Source organism: Cydia splendana, chromosome 4 (assembly GCF_910591565.1).
Source record: "Cydia splendana chromosome 4, ilCydSple1.2, whole genome shotgun sequence".
Classification (NCBI taxonomy): domain Eukaryota; kingdom Metazoa; phylum Arthropoda; class Insecta; order Lepidoptera; family Tortricidae; genus Cydia; species Cydia splendana.
In genome coordinates this window covers 6,280,512-6,302,277 of record NC_085963.1, presented here as the reverse complement: position 1 = coordinate 6,302,277, position 21,766 = coordinate 6,280,512, and the positions used below count along the sequence as shown (strand labels likewise).

General features: G+C 42.6%; 1 protein-coding gene across 2 annotated transcripts in view; it reads left to right on the top strand.

Moving 5' to 3' along the window:
- The window catches only part of LOC134789746 (cell adhesion molecule Dscam2), a 214,145-nt gene that overhangs the window by 181,682 nt on the left and 10,697 nt on the right, over positions 1 to 21,766 (top strand). For both annotated transcript variants that reach the window (XR_010144110.1, XM_063760374.1), the window contains exons 9-34: positions 1,921 to 2,167; positions 2,415 to 2,568; positions 2,674 to 2,825; positions 3,162 to 3,252; positions 3,397 to 3,563; positions 5,721 to 5,866; positions 6,742 to 6,877; positions 8,458 to 8,577; positions 8,877 to 9,053; positions 9,292 to 9,436; positions 9,752 to 9,900; positions 10,063 to 10,282; positions 10,464 to 10,609; positions 11,092 to 11,260; positions 11,576 to 11,724; positions 12,380 to 12,526; positions 12,858 to 13,010; positions 13,687 to 13,816; positions 14,162 to 14,340; positions 15,759 to 15,938; positions 16,286 to 16,474; positions 16,778 to 16,966; positions 17,649 to 17,794; positions 18,214 to 18,355; positions 19,207 to 19,357; positions 19,832 to 19,983. Coding sequence is in view for 1 of the 2 variants with exons in the window: in XM_063760374.1 (XP_063616444.1) it covers positions 1,921 to 2,167; positions 2,415 to 2,568; positions 2,674 to 2,825; positions 3,162 to 3,252; positions 3,397 to 3,563; positions 5,721 to 5,866; positions 6,742 to 6,877; positions 8,458 to 8,577; positions 8,877 to 9,053; positions 9,292 to 9,436; positions 9,752 to 9,900; positions 10,063 to 10,282; positions 10,464 to 10,609; positions 11,092 to 11,260; positions 11,576 to 11,724; positions 12,380 to 12,526; positions 12,858 to 13,010; positions 13,687 to 13,816; positions 14,162 to 14,340; positions 15,759 to 15,938; positions 16,286 to 16,474; positions 16,778 to 16,966; positions 17,649 to 17,794; positions 18,214 to 18,355; positions 19,207 to 19,357; positions 19,832 to 19,983 (4,126 nt within the window). In the remaining variant the exon portion in view is untranslated. The remainder of the gene's footprint in view (positions 1 to 1,920; positions 2,168 to 2,414; positions 2,569 to 2,673; positions 2,826 to 3,161; positions 3,253 to 3,396; positions 3,564 to 5,720; positions 5,867 to 6,741; positions 6,878 to 8,457; positions 8,578 to 8,876; positions 9,054 to 9,291; positions 9,437 to 9,751; positions 9,901 to 10,062; positions 10,283 to 10,463; positions 10,610 to 11,091; positions 11,261 to 11,575; positions 11,725 to 12,379; positions 12,527 to 12,857; positions 13,011 to 13,686; positions 13,817 to 14,161; positions 14,341 to 15,758; positions 15,939 to 16,285; positions 16,475 to 16,777; positions 16,967 to 17,648; positions 17,795 to 18,213; positions 18,356 to 19,206; positions 19,358 to 19,831; positions 19,984 to 21,766) is intronic.

Below are 21,766 nucleotides of genomic sequence, written 5' to 3'. Positions count from 1 at the left end.
TAAGTAATTTCTGTTTCTGTTTTTGTCACTAACACTTATTTTTTCATCTTTTTTACTAATCATTATGGGCCACTGTTGTCTATTAAATAAATGAATTAAATTAAATTTAATTATAATAACACCTTCGCAGTCAAATTAAACTAATTTGTGCAAAGTATCAGCTAGGTACTTTGCACAAATAGCCAGCTGAAGTATTGAAACAGCGGGTATGAAATTCAAAATGATTTCCGCACAATTGCAAAAATAATAATTTTTGGCTCAATTCATTTTGCACACCTCACCCAATTAGCAACGGTTGCTGCTGATTGTACGTTAGTATACGCATACCTGAATTGCCGAGTTTTTTCTCAGGCACTTAAAATTCCTCACATGTAATAAATCCTTAGCTGAAGCAGCAGTGAGAAAGAACGGTCCCTTTCTGATTGTTTCAATTGGACCAGACGACGCAAACATTTGTTCGGGATGCTCCTGACCCTTTAGGTTCAAGGAATTGCAAATGAGATGAAGAACAGTAGGCTGTAGGTCACATTAATTTTTAAACAGGCCGCACATTGATGAATAGTTTTGGAAACGGCGGAGATTTTATTTGGGTATCCTGCTATTTACGTGCATTGACATGTTAGGGGTTTTCTTTATTGTTCGGCTAAGGGATATTCAGGCCAATTCGAACGTACACTAACATCAGAATTATATTTGATACATGTTATTTATTTATCGTGCGTCAATACATATCCGGACAAGAACGAGCAAAATGCACGATAACGGAATGACGTCAGTTAAATATCCTTTTGATATCAGCGTAGGTACGTTCGAATTGGCCTGATTGTCTATCATCAGAGCTTGTTTACATTAAAGTCGACTATTGTTTGACCAAACATACATAGTCAGTCACTACTTTAATAATGCGAGCATGACTTTCGGTGGAGTTTTGATCATGTTATCATATTACAATAGTACGTAGACGGTATATCTAACGCGGTGAAAGTTTATGTACGCTACAGGGGGCTTAGTAACAAAGACAAACTTTTAGTCCATTAATGGCCACTCTAACTCTAATGTAGCGTTACAGGAGAACTTGGATAAGTTTAATGGAAGGTCAAAATGTGCACACTAATTTAGCATTCAAAGTTAACAGATTAATATGTAAACTTTTTTTTATTCTAACACTTTGTTGCCCTTCAAAGTAGAAGTAAAGTTGGAAAACTTCGACCCCTATTCCAAGTTTTTGTAACAAAAAAATAGCAAATCCACATCGGCTTCGGAAAGGGCTTTTACTTGTCCTTGGCTTTGATGAAGGCATAATAGTAGATTGTACAACAAGGGCATAAAGTGACCCATTTTTACCCGGGGCAATTTTTTGGTCTGAGCGAAGCGAAGACCAAAATAGTAGACGAGGGTAAAAATGGACATTTATGCCCTTGTTGTACACTATGCTTTTCACTTCGATTGCGAGGAAAGTATACAAAAAATCAAATATTTTAGGTTATTTTAACGTATTTATTCAAGACTAAAGAAAATTGTTCTTGGGCCGGTCGGAGGCGCGGGGCACGCCGATCGGGAGAGCGCCGGTTGGGGGCGCGCCGGCAGGGCTGGCAGTTTGTATGGCAGAATTTGGACTTTATTTCTAAGTCAATAAGGGTCGTAATAGATGATTTTACTTTATGCTCTAGAGCATAAAATGCGATTTTATGTCGTCTACGCACGACATAAAGGTGCACTTTTTGAGCATGAGAAGTGAAAAAGCCATTTTTGTTAGTTGTTACATTCTTTCGTCACGACGTACTAATATATAAAAGAATTAGTCAAGTAGAGAAATTAAAGAGGAATTGACATTCGCATCCCCGTAATCGCATAAAAACAAACAATCTTAAAAATAAAACCATCTACTCAACCCAGTAAAAAAAACTATTTATGTCTCAGGTGGTGAACAGTGGTGGCACAGCCACCATCAACTGCTCATGGAGCGGTTGGCCATCACCGAGACTAGAATGGCTTCACAACGGAGTGCCGCTCGGAGCTGGTGTGTCGGGCGGCCGCGTTAGGATCACGGGACATGGGGAGCAGCTGGTCATATCGGCGGTACACCGGGCGGATAAGGGCGTGTATCAGTGCATGGCCAGGAATGAGAGGGACTCGGCGCAAGCCAGTGCTGAGCTGCGGTTAGGAGGTTAGATCGAGTTGCAGTTTTATTTAGTAGTGTCCCAATATCTTGCTCGTTGCCCCGCCATGCGAAAAGATAGTCTAGTCATCCTATTTCATTTGGAACTGAATACGCTAAATAATTACATTTTTTGGTGACTCTAACCACAACTGTCATGTTGTGTCGATTGTTGTGTTGTTAATTTTTTCTTAGGCATTTCGAAAATATCCGTATTATCCGTAATAAAATTATAGTCCATGTGATATTTCAACAGATACCGCACCAGAACTCCAGTACACATTCATAGAACAAGTCCTGAGGCCAGGGCAGGTGGTGACCCTCAAATGCTCGGCTGCGGGGTCTCCTCCCCCACATTTTACTTGGATGCTGGATGGCCAGACCCTTAACACAATGGCCAAGGGGCATCGGTAAGTTATACCATCAATCTTATTTTAGTAAGTTATAATGCTTGCCACTTTAAGTTTCTAGAATGTAGAAGAACATACTCGTACTTACGAATCATCTGTGTCCAGTTACAGCGTAGAACAGTTTGCGACCAAAACCAATGATGTAGTGAGCTACCTCAACATCTCGGCGGTGAGGTCGGACGATGGTGGCCTCTACACCTGTAAGGCGGCCAACTCTCTCGGCGAAGTATCTCATACCTCTAGGCTAAATATTTACGGTAAGCCTCTACTGTCACCTTTAATAATAATAACTTCACGGCCGACTTCGGCCACGGCGACTGCTGTCAACTCCGTTGCTGTCGCTGGTGTGCCCGCAAGTGGCTGATGTAGCCGATCTTGTTAGTAAAAGTCACCTTCAGTAAGCTATTAGTCAGTACAGCATATGGGTTTGAAACTCCCAGTGACCTCTAAAGAATACATCGAATGATTCCTCGTGATTTTCATTTAGAGCTTTGAAAGCTTAGAAATATTTCTAATAACATGCAACATAAGTGTCACCATTTCTACAACTTGTTTTGACTCTCAAGGAATTTACGGTGTTTTTTTTCTCCCAGGTCCACCGTATGTCCGTTCCGTGGGCCCAATCAGAGCAGTGGCCGGCCGAGAGCTAGTGATGTACTGTCCGTACTCCGGTTATCCTATCAGGTAATGTTTGGTTCGATTCTACACTAACCCATTCGACGCTACGTTACTCCATAGCACGTGGCATAGAGATCGCGTAGCGAGTCTGTCATGCAGCGAAAAGCGTTTGTAGACCCGTCATGATAATGCGTGCTATTTTTGTTATAGTTCAGTCAAATGGGAGCGGGACGGGAGTCCTGTAGAATGGGACAGTAACATGGAGGGAGCATTGCGTGTGTCCCGAGTAGAGCCGTCACAGGCCGGCGCTTACATGTGCACTGTGACTGGCCCACATGGAGAAATCGCGCGCAGGGAATTGCAGCTTGTTGTTAGCAGTGAGTAGTTTAAGTATATGCTTAAACAAACTTATAAAATACCAGCAGCGGTAGCACGGTCGCATTTTTATCGTTTGTCACCATGCCTGCCAAGTTCTAACAAGTATGTAAGTGCGAAAGTGACGAGCATAGTGACAGGCGATAAAAATGGAACCATGCTGCGCCCGCAGGAAGCAAGATTTCTTGATTCTGCGTCTTATATCAGGTAAGTAAGTGTACAAAGCCAAACGTATTGAAATGCAAAAAGAAAAGTTCAGGTGGGAAAAATGTGTTTGAGAAATTATTCCAAGTCAATTAAGCAATATCGGTTACACTTACCTAATTTTCCTTTCCCTACGTAGAACAGTATAACAACCTGTCAGTTCCCTGTGTGTCAGTATAACAACACATATCGTAGGTACATATAATATAAATCAAAGCTTTAGAAAAAACTTAAAATATACACAATGTTCTAAAGGCTAAAATGTAGCTTGCATAATTCGCTTAATGCAGTACAATAGAGTGCCTACTTAGACTCGCTTCGTTATGAATTGAAAAGCAAGCTCTTTGTCATGGTAATTCATCGCTAATTAGACCTGGCTTAATTGTTAGACATGAATAGTCTCCTTGGAAATCCGCATAATATCTAGGGGCGACATTCCAACTCATCAAATTGATATTAATTTGATTAACTTTTTTTTATTTTGGCCCAACAAGAATCGTTGCGAATTGTGTAAAAATTAGATGAATTGGTATACATATATGTAGTTCGAATGAAGCTCCAGTGCCCTTTGGAGTTAAACGTTATATGATCTCCAAATTGAGTTAACTAAGTACTTTACTTAAGTTACTGGCAACCATTACTTAGAACGTGCCTTACTCGACTAACAAAGATGAACTAGCAATGTTTTTCGAAGTATTTAAACATGTAATGTATCGGTAAAGTTCTTTTACCTTTACTTTAGTAACACAGTTTGAAATAGGGGGCAATCCAATTGCACAACAGATCTCTATGGGTCGAAGTAAAAGGTTGGGGTCCATAAGAGCCTCCAAATCATATAAGATAAGAATAAGACACAGTATATAGAACTGACAATTCTTGATCATCAAAACTACAACTTCTACACATCTGCACATAAACACCATACAATACACCATCACCCAACATCACATCACATCACATCTCCATCTGCCCAACCACGAAAAACGTTACAAACGTTCCTTGAAATAATAGTTTGAACTTGTACTGAGGGGCTACCGCGAAAACCGAAATTCGCAAATTGCGGGGATCTTTCTCTTTTACTCCAATGAAGGCGTAATTAGAGTGACAGATAAAAATGCCCTCAATTTGCGAACTTCGATTTTCGCGGTTATAGCCCTGGCACAAGGATACGGTAGACAATTGAACGAGTTTTCGAATGTAACACGTAGGTATGGCGATTAAGCACACTGCATTGGATATTCGCGCGTTGCTCCGATGTGCGTGCGGGATGTCGCTATAATACGCGCATAGCGTTGTCTCGCTTTAATAACTAGCTTAAATTTAAAATAGGCTCTTGAGGCATTGTATAGTGTGTAGCTTTCAAATAGAGCTCGACGGCTAATCCTATTGTCTATTGTTAAGTAACACCGCTCGTGCCACGTGCCACAACCACCTGCAAAAAAAAAACGTACTTCGGTTACTGAGTGCCGGCGAGTCGAACGCTACAGAACCAGTCTAAAATGTGTCATTGAGATGCGTAACAAAGGCGCGTTATCGGAGAGCGCACCTACACTGGTTTTTTGAGCGTTGGACTAGCCCGCGCTCAGGTGCCAAATAGAATAATTAAAGACCCTTTTTTGCAGGTAAGTAGCACGTGCGATTTTATTTAACAATAGACAATAGGATTAGCCGTCGAGCTCTATTTGAAAGCTACACACTATACCAATGATGCTGGCGGCATTTCCTCGCTGTATCGCAATGCTGACACGTTGTGCGAGGTAGCCGCCAGCTCTTTGGTCACCAGTTACGTCAACCAGACGCTTCGGGATTTCTGCGAACAACTTATGCGCGCTGTGACCCCATGGACCTAGAGTTTCAACTGCAAATGGTACAAAATGGTACTCTCTACCGAGACTCTTATATTTGTTACGTTTTAAAATTTCGTCGCTTTTGATTAAATTAAATTAAATTTTCAGATCCTCCAGAGATCGAACCGTTCTCATTCTCTGCGAACCTACAGGAGGGCAAGCGTGCCCAGGTCAGCTGCAGCGTGACCTCTGGGGACATGCCGGTTCACTTCACCTGGCTCAAAGACAACGTGCCCATACCCTCGTCTCTACAGGTTAGTAAAGTTTGGATTATGAAGTTTGTGGACTTGCTACTAGTCTCTTTACCGGCATTTTCAAAACAGTTTGTTCGCAATGATATCACAGTAATATTCATTGTTTTTATTAATGCTGAATACATATCTAACTATACACTGGAAGGATAGTGGACGACCGCTTCTCCATACAACCGTAGTCCCTATTTTACTCTCTGGATATTAACATTTAAAAACATATTTTTTATACAATTAGACGTATATTAACAACAATTTTGTCCTTCGTTAGAATATTATATTCGTTTTTTTTTTAATTATTGTGAGATACATACGGGCTTACATTTTTTTATACAATATATATCGCTGCTAACTCGTTTATTAATAAAAAACGGAAAAAATCATAAGAAGCTATGATTGATGTAATTTTAGTGTGTAAAAATATTTTTCATAATGTCAATATCCAGAGAGGAAAATGGGGACTACGTTTGAAAGTCGAACCGGTCGTCCACTATCCTCCTAATCTAGAGTCAGATTTGTTTGAATACCTTGCATCACATTTATCATATAACCATTTTTATATAAGTACAAATAAAATTAAAACTCTTATTGTATAAATAATTCATGAGCCGTCATATCGTCCAAGGTAGTCAATTAAATTATGTAAGTGATTCAAGACAATTCATTAATTAGTAATACCTACTGTTATTAATAATATTTCAATACTAGTTCTACGCATCAGCGTGTCATTTCATTTCATTTCATTTATTCATGCTAAATAATATAAGTATACAATCTTCGTTTAATTTGTAATATATGTATATAGAAGTAACCTAAACTACAAACATGTTGAACATGTGTAATGTCCACGATATCAAGATAAAAATACTTATATATAGGTGGAAGAGCGAGGCGCCGATTTCTTTAGCAACCTCGTATTCAAAGAGGTGTTCGCAAGACACAGCGGTCTATACACTTGCGTTGCATCCAACTCCGCAGCCAAAGTCAATTATACCGCCGAACTGGTCGTCAAAGGTACCCACTTGAGCAAGCACATGAGCACTTGAGCACCTGAGCATCCGAGCACAAGCACTATCACGCTTAACGAGCACCGAGTTATGTTTGTAAAAGATTGGCGATGTTCACTTGTCATCTAGTTTCAAAACGTGCACTGTGTGGTTTGTGTAAACTGAGTCTTATTTCTGACGAGATAGAGTTCAAACTATGAAACCTGCAGCAGCTGTTTTTGTTAGTTGATATGAAATATACACAAGTAATCATATATTTAGCGTCGTGTGTAACTCGTAATTAAATAATGGCATTCTCTTTTGTTTTTTGTTTTATTAAAAGGAAATTTCTCTATGTTTCGTGACCCAGATATAAGGAGTCAGTGTGCACAATAACCACTAATTTTATAATAATATAATAATGGTACACCCCACAAAAGCACTTCCCTCTATATTTAATGTTCACATGCAGTGTTATAAAGTTGTATTTTATGTTTGTTTCGCTCAGCATTGGAATACAGACAGCTAGAGGAGTTGGTAACTTTACCTGTGAGTGTGTGTGAAAGGAGATACCTACCGAATAAATATTAGCCTTTAAGTTTGGACGAAGTTTTTTCTACGCATCACGCATACATAAAATGACATCCTGACTTCGAAACTTCTTACCTAACTTTTTTTTATAAAGTTTTACTATGTTAGATTATAAGAAGTTTCGAAGTCCATTATTAATCTGATATTTTTGACGTTGTATCACATGATAAACATCATTTTGGAAAAGAGCTGATACTTACTCTTCAAACTGCTGGATCGATGTTTATCAAACATAGATAAAAACCACCGCTAGGAAACTCGCTTTCACGTAAAAAAAAACAGCATCGAAATCGGTCCGTCTGTTTGAGAGCTACGATGCCACAGACAAACAGACATTGGCGTCAAACTTAACTCCTTTTTTGCCGCGGAGGTCAAAAATGCTTAATTGATTTATGTTTTGAATATATTTTTGTAAATTAATGATGCGCGTGATGCCTGTTTGATTATAAATGTTTCGACTGACAAGAGATTTCTACCGGTTTTACCTCAGATGAAGATTTATTACATTTAACGGAGCTTTAGATGAAAATCATAGCATAATATGTATATATGTAAACTATTTATGTTTTGCCAGATGGTGGGTGTTTTTTTCTGGCGAGCTTGCTAGTGAGCTGAATATCGATTTTTCTTAATAAATAACTTATAGGTATTACTGGTATTAGTTTATATTGATGGCTAGCAATTTGAATATTTAAAGCAGCAGGACAAGGTAATGTGTTGTAGGTCATAGGGCTATATTTTATATTATATTTTAGGTAGGTAAATAAAATAGGGTAAGTTAATCACTCATCTTCTTTTTCCTCTCCTGATTACGTTTGTACGCCCTGCACCCTAAATTCCCTAAAGGTTACTTCTTTAATCTAATCCTTTTGTACCCTCACTTTAAAAATATGTCCTTATGACATGAATTCGTCTCCTACATTATGTAGTAAGTGAAACCAAACAGCATGTCCAAACAAATGACATAACCCAACACCATTTCGTCGCCTAACTTTTTGCCTTATTTTCATGCTGCAGTGTCTCCAAAATGGTTGACAGAACCAAAAGACGAAGCCATTCTAGCCGGGGAGCCAGTGGCTTTACATTGCCAGACTACGGGCTCGCCCAGTCCTCAAGTTACATGGATGAAGCAGAGAGGTAAATTCGTTATAACTGACTCATTTCAAGAGGATGAAAAGTTTCGACGCTGCATTTCTGGATTATGTTGCCAAGAGCGTGCAACTTTCTGCTAAACCACAATTTTATGACAACAAGCAAAACAGTACATATTCCTTATTTATCGCGCTTGAGCGAAATTACCCGACCATTTCTAATTTTTTTTTTTTTTTAAAGTCAGGTTCATGCTAAGCCTAATGACTTTGTAGTCAATCTCAACATTGTGTCATATTTGGTAATGTTAATGATTCACTACATCTATATTTTCGTTATTACTCCAGGTCCTGCATCATCCGACTTCGTCCCGCTGGTGAACCTCGGTGGCCGTTTTCAGTTCTATTCCAACGGGACCCTGTGGATCGAGTCGGCACTGCCCTATGACGAGGGGCAGTACATGTGCAAGGCTGAGAACGGGGTCGGTTCGCCCCTGTCTAAAACGATTAAGGTTGATGTCAATGGTAGGTACTAGCTCAACATCAATTAAAGCGGTTAGCCATGTGAATATCAGCCAATGCAGACTTTGATTACCTAACCTTTACATTATATTTATTATTTAGGCGCTGCTAAGTCGTAGGTAGAATAGAATAGAATAGAATAGAAACACTTTATTGACAAACTATGTACAGAAGATAATATATAATAAAAGTAAGATGCGTGTAAAAGAATATGTAGAATAATTTGTTATATTTTCTTTAGAGCCAGCAAGGTTTGAATTGACGTCGACCAACATGACGGCACGTCGTGATTCGCCGGCCACGCTTCTCTGCGACGTGCGTGGCGATAACCCCATACGCGTGCAGTGGTCGCACAACATGAACCACCTAGATCTTAATACTTATAGGTAAGCAAGGGAAACCTGACATGGACAACCTTTTTAATGTTTCTGTTTACAATTTTAAGTTTAGAAAACAAGTAGTGTCGTTTACGTTATATACTTTAACCCCTTTAAGCTAGGTAAAAATGGCCTAACCATTCTAAAATGAGTCATTTAGAGAACGCAGAGAATATAGATTCATATATTTAAGTAGGTAAAAGCTACACATCCAAAACAAACCTATAGTAAATGCCTTGCTGTACAGTTCACTGTTCAGCATTTAAAGAAAATATACTTTCTTTTCGTACGCTTTTCGTACTCAAACAAGATCTTTTGTTTCAGGCTAAGTGTCTCCGAAGCAAAGACTGATAGTGGTTTAAGGTCCCAATTATATATCAGCAGAGCCGATAGACCGGACTCTGGGGTGTACAAGTGCCAAGCCGTCAACGCCTATGGTCATAGCGACCATTATATTTATCTATCCGTCCAAGGTGAGTAACAAGTTCTTCAATCTTTCGATTACGTCCCGTTGTCTCTCCCATGCTAATAAACTCTGAAATTTTCCTCATTTTGATCTCGTTTCTGTATTCTCACTTTTACGTAGTAAAAGCTAGTTACTGACATTTGCTGACATATATCTTTTCACTCCTCAGAGAAACCCGACACGCCCCATTCTCTATCCGTGACGGAGATCCTAAGCCGCGCGGTGCGGCTATCCTGGAGTCAGGGATTCGACGGCAATTCGCCGCTCATGGGTTACACCATTCAGCACTGTACTCTGAGCGCTGTCGGCGCAGTCCGTGTCGACCAGTGGCACGCCGCTGTCACTATCAACGTGTCCGTCCATGGGGCGGCACAGCAACCGCAAGTCGCGTAAGTATTTAACTTATCCTGTAATCAGGGTGTAGATAGAAGGAAAGTCACCGGTTATGAGATATACTATACCAACACTGTACTAATAGACTGACCATTGGTGGACCTTATCTTTTCAATTCGCAAACTCCACTATACTTCCAGCTACTTAGTGAAGTGTAATATAAAAATTTTGTTCTAGTCTGACTAAAAAAGGCGATATCCATTACGAGGCACTGCTCAGTGGACTCAAGCCACACACGGCCTACATGATTCGGTTAGCAGCCGTGAACCAAATCGACCGAAGTGCCTACACCGAACCCGTCGTCGTGAAGACGCAAGAAGAAGGTAAAGTTGTCACTTGGATAGTATGTGAAATCTTTAACATATGGAATTATGGGACCCAAACTCAGGGTTTCTTAAACTGGAGTGCGCGATCTCCTAGGGGTTTGCCAGTGATTGATTGATTCTAAAGAGTTCATTGACAAGTTGCAACATAGGTAGTTATAGTAGGGAACGGGTGACTCTGACTATAGTTTTATTCTATAGTTTTCGTGTTTAAAATTAAGAGGTTCGCAGTCATCTGGGAATTTTAATAGGAGTACCTACTCATGGTAACTGCTAGCGGTACCTACTCGTACACAGAAACCCTGCACTAACACATTTTTCTTCCTTAAATTCCTCTCCAATGCTGTGTATCTGTGAGGGTTGATAGTCAAGTTTTAGAAAGTTTTGTAGATAGATTTGTCTGGGTTTGAATGTCCTACTTCATAAAAGATTTAATACATTTAAATAAACTCGAAGAAAGATTGAAAATGTCATATTTCCAGCACCATCCGAGCCTCCAACGAACGTGCACGTGACTCCGGGCGGGCCGGGCGAGCTCCACGCCGCATGGCGCCCGCCGCCGCGGGAAGCGTGGCACGGCGAGCTGCTGGGCTACACCGTCTCTTGTACAGAGATCAGCCCGGGAGGCACGCCTGTTAGGAACTCTACTAGGTACTACATTTTATGTTTTAATAAAAGTTAACTTATGGAAATTGTTAAATAACTTCCAAAACACAAAAATACACAAGCAAGAGATTTTAGAAGCCCTGATACGTGAGGACATGCTACAATTATATGCGGGTCAATTCAATGGGGTGTTTTGTCGGTAGGGGGTAGCAGTATAGGCAAACTGGTGTAGGTATCATTCTCGCTAAGTAAGAAGTCGTTATCTTTTGCGTACACACCGCTTACACGGGCTTCCTCTAATGGATAGCACAGGGTCAGGATAAAATAGTGGCAAGAAATTTACCTCAAACGTTATTTCAGGACATTAACAGTAAATGGGTGGTCAGCGACGGAGCTGAGCCTGTCAGCGCTCAGGAAGTTCACGCGGTACGAGGTGCGCGTGCGCGCGTTCAATGGCGTCGCTGCAGGCCCGCCGTCTGCGCCGGTAGCCGCCACCACTTTGGAAGGAGGTAACTCTACTGTGACTCGCAAACTTTACGGTATCTAAGTCATAAAGAAACCGGTAGTCTATCTCGCACACGAGGTACAGCCGCGGCGGCCCGTTTATTTGGTACAGGGTGCGCGCCGTCTACGCTTATTCGCCACCACATTATTTAGAAGGAGATAACCGCTTTAGCTGGGTATACAAAACACAACAAACAGCTGGAGTCAGTACACGTCATTACTTGAGTCAAAGAGAATTTAGACTAGAGGAATATTGTCAAGTAAATTATGTAGTCAGTACATTTACTGCTATCTTTCGACACAAATGATTAAAACTTTTAGAACGCCATTTGACTTTGATCCTTATTATTTCACTGATAATTATGTGTTGTTACATTTGTTAAATATCAAAAATATTAAAAAGTATCGCCATCTATTCGAAAGTAGGCCAAAGGTCATCGCCATCGCTAGAAAAAATGGCACCATACTTACGCTACCATATCAATAGATAAGTACGAAATGCAACTACTGTAGAAAAGGGTCAAATCCTCAGTATGGCGTGCTTTGTCTCAAGCCGTTTGATAATTAGGAATATTGAAGTACATACTTATTACGAAATTCAAACCTAACGAGTATTGTTTAATACACTTTTGACTAATCGCACACTTCTATTTTACCTAGTGCCAGAGTCCCACCCGACCAGAGTGACTTGTTCCCCACTCTCATCGTCGAGCATGAAGGTGTTATGGACTCCACCACCCCTGGGTCAGCACGGCGGTCTCATTCAAGGATACAAAGTTATCTACTCACCGCTTACTAGTGACCATGGTAAATATTATTTATTCATCCAAATTTACCTAGGGTGACTGCTATAGTTATTGGGCAGCATCGTAATTGGCCATTCCTTACAAATCAGAAAGAAACAAGCCAATTGAAACCTTATTATTGAGAGTGGCCAATTACTATATACTGGCCAATATCTATAGCAGTCACCCTATATCAAATCTGTAAGATTATATTGTTGTGTTTCATCACTTACCGTCCGTCTTAATGTTGAGTTGAGTATAACTCGGACTTATTCAAATTTCGTCAAATCGCGATTTAATTGACGTTACTTATATTATTCATGCAAATTAATGATTTCTTTTTGTACATTTAGCTGACGTGGGTGAAATCAAGCGAGTAACAACAACCGATACGTACTTGCACACGCTACGCAAGTACACTAACTACTCTGTGCAAGTGCTTGCGTTCACCAACGCTGGCGACGGCAAGCGAAGCCCTCCAGTGTACTGCATGACTGAAGAAGACGGTAAGTTTACTGGGTACACATTTAGCTGAAGTGAAATCAAGCGGCTATTATTGACAAACTATACGTACTTGCATATGCTATACGCAACCATTTTCCAAATACGAGCAAGTAGCCCATAGCCACACTCTGTCGATATAAAAAATCAATGTACTGTGAGTAGGCACATGACGTGGTGAGAATTAGGGTCAACACGTCATGTGACATTTAAGGTGACATTTAAGAAATAGAAAATATATTTATTAAAATGAACAATAATTCTAATTACATTTATGTACAGGTCACCTAAATGCCACTCACGTAGGCCACTAGTATATAAGCCCGATTTTACTTAATAAAGATGTTCAGTATTCAGCAGAATTTCTTAGTATTAATTACTACCCGAACGCCCCACATTTCATCGATAAGTATCTGATTGTTAGAACCTCGCTAATCCAGACTCCCTGTATATCCACTGCTTGCGTCTGGTCCTTTTGGATAACCTTAAACATTGGATTTTATGGGGTCTTGATTAGCAAGGCTCTCCTGTAGCCCATAAAGAATGTAACTGCCATCTTGTTTTTTATTTAAGAATAGTGACACTCAGTGAGGGGAAATTTTTGCTCGTTCCAGTCCTTAGAAAAGAAGTAGGCAAATATCCTCAAACAGACACATTAATACATTTGGTATCGTGTTTCAGTTCCATCAGCCCCTCAGAAAATCAAAGCGCTGGCGTACTCCAGCGATTCCGTCCTCGTGAGCTGGCTCCCGCCACTTCACCCTAACGGGATCATCTCGCACTACACTGTGTACTACAGGGAAGCAGGCCGGTAAGATACCTACAAAACTATAAGCCTACAAAGTTACATCTATAGTCTGTATCTTTAGGTATTTAAATAAAAGTAAACAAACAATGTTTACATTTTCGGGTAGTTAAAAGATTTATTGGTTAACCAACCAAATACAAAACCGCCGGGATCTGTCACTGAATGACCTGATTTTAACCTACATTATTTGATTGTGTAATGTTTTCATCTACCCTCAATTTAAGGAGACGTTTGAGGGTAGATTTTGTTTGCTTTTATTTAAATACCTAAAGATACAGAGTTTAGCAATATTTACATTCTCTGACATTTATTTTTCAGTAAACCTGAAACCAAGTCTCAAATTTTCAGGCTAGGCAAACACCAAAGCTACACGGTAACCGTGGACAAGATGAAGTCGGAGCTGGAGCTGATGTTCCCCGTCCGAAACTTGCAAGAGAGTCAGCTGTACGAGTTCTGGGTGTCCGCCACCACGGGTTCAGGAGAGGGGGAGAGCACGCTCGTGGTCGGGCAAGGCCCGAACTCTAGAAGTAAGCATAATACGTTTAATTGTATAGACAAAGTTTTTTTCTCAATCATTTTTAAATTGCGCTTCTTTAAAGTTTAAATCAAACCAAACCAATAGATAACGGACGCAAGAAAACTTTTTGGGTTATTGTCACGTCAACAACTTCTATGTCGCGCATGGCGTGATTTGATGGTAAAGGTTTTAATTCTAATGATCTCCGGTTTGAAGCTGTAACATTTCCGTTAAACAGAGCTTCGGTTATTTTTCCTGTATAGCTGACTGATAGGTAAGTATTTTTTCACCACACCAGCTCGGAAAGGCTTACTTTGCACTTCAAAAACGGATAGCAAAATTGCACTTTGCTATCAGTAATTCACATGTGAGGCAAAGTAATCAAATGCAAATTTTGAGTTGTTTTCTTATGTTTGCTGGTAGAATTGACTTTTAAATGATGATTTTGGATGATAAATATTTAATAACATTCATTTGAATTTGATTTGGTTTGATTTTGTTTGATATTTTACATTTAATATTTGCTTCGGGTTAGTGTGGTGAAATTTTTTGTGTTTCACTCGGGGGCAAATTTTGTTTAACTCTGGTGCTTTGAAACCCTCGCAACGCTCAAGATTCCATTTTTCCAACCACTCGCTACGCTCGTTAATTTTGGAATCTTTCGCTTGCTCGGGTATCCATATTAGCACAAGCGGTTAAACAACAACTTTGCCCCCTTGTAAAACAAATAACCTGACGACTTGCCACCTGCGACCTGCGACCTGGTAAAGGTCGCGGGAGTCCGCTGGATGCGGGTGGCGCAAGACCGGTCATTGTGGCACTCTTTGGGGGAGGCCTATGTCCAGCAGTGGACGTCCTCTGGCTGATATGATGATGATGATGATGAAAACAAATAACTATTTCACCTCAGCAGCTCGAACAAGGGTAATTTGCTTCTTAAAAACAGACTTTGACTATAAAGGTCACTTGAATGTCATTTTGTCTCACTCAGTGAGCAAAATCGCATTTTGCTCACTGAGTGAGACACACACAGTGAGCAAAATGCGATTTTGCTCACTGAGTGAGACAAAATGACTCAGTGAGCAAAATCGCATTTTGCTCACTGAGTGAGACAAAATGACATTCAAGTGACCTTTATAGTCAAATGTCATTTCAACATGCGGGGTCTAATACAAGTTCGATATACTTGGGTTCTATTATCTCTGTCCCTCTAGGTATGTTCTCACTGCTTAGGGTGAAAAATTTTGTGTACTACACGAGATCAAAGTTATTTACGTCTCGTGCGCTTTTGAACCCCTTACTACGCTCAAGATTCTAAATTACTAAAAAACTAGTTATTATAGAATCTTTCGCTTGCACGGGACTCAAAATAACCACTCGAAGAAATATCAAACTTTGATCTCTTGTTGTACAAATAACTATTTTCAGTTCCAGCACGGATAGCATCGTTCGGCGGCGTGGTGGTGGTGGGCGCGGGGCGCGCGGCGCTGCTGGCGTGCTCGTGCGTGGGGCTGCCGGCGCCGCGCTCGCGCTGGACGCACCGCCAGGCGCCCGTCACGCACCACGCCTTCTACCAGGTCACGCCGCGCGGACACTTGCACATCAGAGGTACCTATATAGCTCAACCTTCTGCAAAAAACATTCCTAGAACACTGCTAGTTGAATCTAGAAGAAAGATGGCTAGATCGCGTAAACAAAATGGAGAGATAGAGGACCCTTAGACCGAGGAATTTCGATCATTGATTGACCCGCCGCATTTGGGGAGCAAGCGGGGATTCTACAAATTCTCGAAACTCGTGTGGAGAGTGTAGTGCTCTAGTTTTTTGTAATATCTACTAATGACCTTCGTCTACGCAGACGACGTTGCCTATACAACAAGAGAAGCACTATTACAAGAATGCCGATAGCATACCTGAAAAAGTTTGAACCAAAACTATTTCTTGTATTTTTTGCAGAAGTAAACGAGCAATCATCTGGCAACTTCACGTGCACGGCCAGCAACACGCTGGGAGAGGACGCCATCACGTACAGCGTGATCGCGGTGCTGGCGCCGGCCGCGCCCGCCCTCACCCTACAGTACACTACGGCGTCCAGCGCACGGTTACATTGGCTGCCGCCGGCTGACGGTGGATCACCACTCTTAGGTAAATATAGGGTTATATATAGACACACGGAAAATAAATGTTTCTTTTTTTCTCTAATGTTAAGGATACTCGAGCCTTGTTTCTGGTTGTGTCTTGCATTAGCCACAACCGCGCCCGAAGCAGTGTCGTAATTGTCATAAATCAAAATTGAGGTTTTTTTCAGCAATGTTCTTAGCTTTAGGGAATAGAAAAGGAATCTAATCTCTATATGACCTTAGTTTAAGAGTTACCTTATGATTTTATGAAGTAGTGTATTAACTTGTCAAAATAAAAACGAAGTATGTAGTTATTCTGTTATTCCAGGCTACATTCTCCAATACAAGCAAGCTGCCGACACCGATTGGCACACCGTGGAGTTGTCTCCCGAAGTCACATCGTACACCATGGACATGCTGAAATGCGGCTCCACGTACAACGCCAGGATACAGGCGCGGAATAAGATCTCCATAGGACCACCCTGCGAGGTGCTGACTGCGACAACCAGGGGCGGGAGTAAGTCATAGATTATATAAACATGCAGCTGACACCGATTGGTACACTCTGAGATTATCACCTGAAGTCACATCGTACACTATAGACAGACTGAGGTGCAGATCCACATACACCGCCAAGATACAGGGGAGAAACAAGATCTCCATAGGACCGTACTACGAGATGCTGATTGCGACAACCAGGGGCGGGTAAGCCGTTAAATTCAATTTAATGCTTATATTCCTATGTGTCATGTTTGGTGTATACTGTAAGTGACATTAAACTTAATAATAATAAAATAAAGTTTATATTCTCATTTATAAACAAGCAGGTGACACTATTTGGCATACCGGATCTGTCTCCTGAGGTCAAGTCATACACCATGGACCAGGATCATGGCAGGCTTGCATTAAAACATATTGAGAAAACAAAACGTCAGACAAGGGACTGAGACGCATTCTTAACACATTCAGGGCCAAGAACCCGACTGTCGGGTACACTGTTCGTAGCGACTACGCGCTACATACGGAGAAACCGTGGCTACGCGCTACGAGCGTAACCCGTGGCAGTTAGTGGCAATGAATGTGTTAAGATTATACTTATTGCTTTTGGAATTCATTTCAGACTGAAATAACTTCCTGCCACCATAACGCGCTTTATTTGTATTGATCTTTAGAGTGACTTACCTTGTATTTATTAAAAGGGCCTAAGCCACCGAAGCCGGAGGACCACGTCTACATGAACTCTACGGCCATAAAGATCAACTTCTACGCGTGGCGAGACGGCGGCTGTCCCATACTGGGCTTCCGGGTGTCCTACCGGAGAGCGGACACTGAGCATTGGATCAAGGTAATTGAGAAGTGTATGCTTACTAACTACGCGGGTTCAGTGACCCAAAGAGAATTTGACCTTCGACAATAGAGATTGATACTCTTCCCTCTATAATGCTACTACGTGCCAGTAGGATATCCTAGATGTGGTCAGATCTTTGAGAATTTACCCACTCTTAGTTGGGAGCCCTTCATGCTTGCAGTACGATTGTCTCTTATTCTTCCAAGTGACAAGCCATTTTGACTAACATAAATGCTCCACAGTATAAATCCTAGCCTTTGCACGTTGCCATCACCCAATGTTACAGCGTTTTTGATGTCAGGATTTGGAGGTGAGATTGGAAGAAAGAGATTCCAAAGCTTGAAAACCCTAAGTTAAACTGTAGAATCAACATGTGACAATAATTCCTTTACACAAAAAAATACGTATTATTTCAGGTGGGCGACAGCCTGAGCTCGGCTAGCCACGTTCTAGGTGACCTGACGCCGGGGACCTGGTACGAACTGGCCATAGAAGGCGTCAACGATGCTGGCACCGAGCGAGTCACGCTTTTGGCAGACACACACACGCTAGCAGGAGGTACCTATGCACAATTAGGTATTAACATAGACTAGGAATCCTCTAGACGGAGTTTAGAGCAATTATTTCATGAAACCGATGCTGTCAAAAATACCGGGGTGCGGGGGACGAGGTGAGTCAGTCCCGTGCCGTGATTGGTCCGTTCAAAGACACGGGCGTCACACAAAGACACTTTGACTCGAAAATGGAGTAAAACTACCGTATATTAATTTGTGGTAGAGGGGGTAGCGCTACTATGCTCAGTCTGGAGGTTGTCTTGTCTGTGGGTATTAATTACTATTAAGTTAAGCAATAGTATGAGATTGGGAAGCTACTACCAAAAAGGGTGAATTCCGGATTTAGAGTGTGCACACATATTTAACACATGCAAGCTGCTTGCAAAAAGCACACAGTCTACAGCAAACATGCGTGAACACTCACTACATGAGCAAGATTTGGATGCACTTCAAAGAAATACCAGGGGCACGACTCGCAATATAGTAGTAGTAGTAGTAATCACTTTATTGTACACAACACAGGTTTACAAAAATAAATGACAGTAATGGAAGTACAAAGGCGAACTTATCCCTATAAGGAATCTCTTCCAGCTAACCTTCTAGTAGATCGCAACTCGCAATATAAATCGTGAAAGATGCTGATGCCTAAGGGTGGTTACACCTGTCCAATTTCTTTGTCCAATGTGTATTTTGTCTCATATTATGCTTAATGAGAGAGTGAGCCGCAATGACATTGGACCAAGATATTGGACAGATGGAATACCACCCTAACAATCCACGTTGCTGACGCACACACACAGGCGTTAGCAGGAGGTATGATTATAATTCCGTTACACAATACCTTAACACTTCCAGGTCGCATACCTCCAACAAAACCGATGTCTCCACTTTCGGGTGGAGACCGCCGCACGTCACTACGTACAGTGGTACTGTCGTGTATAGCGAGCGCCGTGGTCATCGTGGTCACCGTCGCGGCCATCATCTGCGTCGTGCAAGGCAAGCGCAAGTGAGTGAAGCGCCCTCTATCACCAACTTGACAATTGTGTCGCTTAACTTCAAACTCGGGTAAATCCATTCGACCCTCTCAGCAACTTAGCTCAGCAAATATCTACCGTACCTTTTCTTAATACCAAAATCGCATAGTCAGACAGATGGATTTACCCGAATTTGAAGTTCAGCGATTCAATTGTCACCTGACTATAACAATTTCATTTTCATTCTGATTCAAGTGGTTCAGTAAATAACGACGGCACCTAGCGTTAATGTTTACTTAGTGAATCAGCAGTATACGGTGAATAAACCTATAATTGTGAGGTGACAATTGTCAGCGCGGTTAGCTGATTTGAAGACTCCATCTGTACATAAAGTTTTATTTATGAAATTCAAGAAACTTAAAATAATGTCCCTACTAATTTGCTTAAATCAAATGAATATAATCAAGTAGATTTCGAAAGTGAACACCTTTACACAAAACTTTCAGATTCTTCTGTATATCCAGTGATCACTACATGCGCGACGACCGCAAGCTGAGCGAGAGCAACGAAGCCGAGAGAGAGAAACTAAGAGAGGGACAGAAGCTATACTCCTCCTCGTCTATCAACGGGAATGAGAAGTCCAATGACGACTCCTCTGGTAAGCATGCTTCTGTATAATTATTACATTTCATTTCATTTAAGTATTTATTGCATTCCATGGTATTTACAGATGGTATTTTAAATTGAATTGAACAACATGGACCCTGAATAGGGTATGGGAAGTTAACCTTAATAGCTAAATACTTAAAGTTACCTTACAAAACATATTATGTGTTCCGTACTCTACGTCAGAGATGTTCATTGAGAGAGTAACGCGATCGGTGACCGATAGATGCCGCTAGCGTCTATGTAGTCGCTCCGCCCCACGCCGTGACGTTGTTCCGCTTCCTCTCACTGCAATCCGTTGCTCGCTTCCCGCGACTCGCCGCCACCATGTCATTGTTTCGTCGACCGTCTGACCGATGGTCCGCAAATATTTTTTTGCGTATATTTTTGCAGCATGGTGTTTTAACATTTCCGATCCAAAGCTCGGTCGATTAAATAGTGAGATATAGCAGAGATCGCTACTACATATTAGTCTTTTGGCGGTCTCACGATCGAAGTCATCGAACGGTGCTTTTCGATTCTACCCACTTTTTTCTTGCTAAATTAATTTTCACATTCCATGCTGCTAAAATCGTTACCGTTAACTCGCATTTTCGAGATCGAAGTAGGAAGTGCGTCAGTAGTTTTCGTTAACAAGTGGTAACGCAAGTCGCTCCGCATCGGAGAGGGAACGTGCGGTCATCGTGCCGGCGGCGGCGGGGGCGGCGCCCGGGCGGCGCGGAGGCGGGCAGCCTGCGCGCGCCGCTGCCGGGTGCCGCGCTTCGCCGATAAGGAGGTTTGGATTGTCACGAACCATCCGGTGAGCCAGTTTAATGATATTCTAGTTTTATTGGCGTTCAGAAGTTACTTCGACACTAAAGGACGGTTCTCGGGCAGGTCGTATTAACCTGGGAGTACCTCGTGTCGTTAGCTGCGACGCGACGGGGGCTCCCCTGTCCCGCCCGGGCCCCGGCCCCCGCGCGCCGTCGACTTTCTTCTGCTGTCGTCCGAGGTGACCCCGAGACGCCGCGACGCTGCGGGCCGGAGCCCGAGGTGTCGCGGTGCGGGGTCCGCGGGACGCCCACTCCTGTTGCTGCAGTCGCGATGCGGACGCTTCCAGTCCGCGAGAGCAGTCGCGGTGCGAGCGTTTTCAGTACGCGCCCGCTCCTGTCCCGCGCCCGCTCCTGTTGCTGCAGTCGCGGTGCAGACGCTTCCAGCCCGCGAGAGCAGTCGCGGTGCGGACGCTTCCAGGCCGCGCCCGCTCCTGTTGCTGCAGTCGCGGTGCGGACGCTTCCAGTCCGCGGGACTCCGAGAGACGTCACACGCCCGCTCCTGTGGCTGCGGGCGCTTCCAGTCCGCGGGACTCCGAGAGACGTCTCACGCCCGCTCCTGTGGCTGCGGGCGCTTCCAGTCCGCGGGACTCCGAGAGACGTCACACGCCCGCTCCTGTGCCTGCGGGCGCTTCCAGTCCGCGGGACTCCGAGAGACGTCACACGCCCGCTCCTGTGGCTGCGGGCGCTTCCAGTCCGCGGGACTCCGAGAGACGTCACACGCCCGCTTCTGTGGCTACGGGCGCTTCCAGTCCGCGGGACTCCGAGAGGCACACGCCCGCTCCTATTGCTGCGGTCGCGGCGCGGGTGGATCGCGGACCTCTCGATCCCGTCCTGGCGCCAAGGTGAAGGCGGACCGCTTCTGCGTCCCGACTGCTCGAATGGAAGGAAGGTAAGTTACGTGGAAGCAGTGGAAACGCTACGAGTACAGCGACGATCGCCGCGTTGGTTGCCGTCATGACGTCG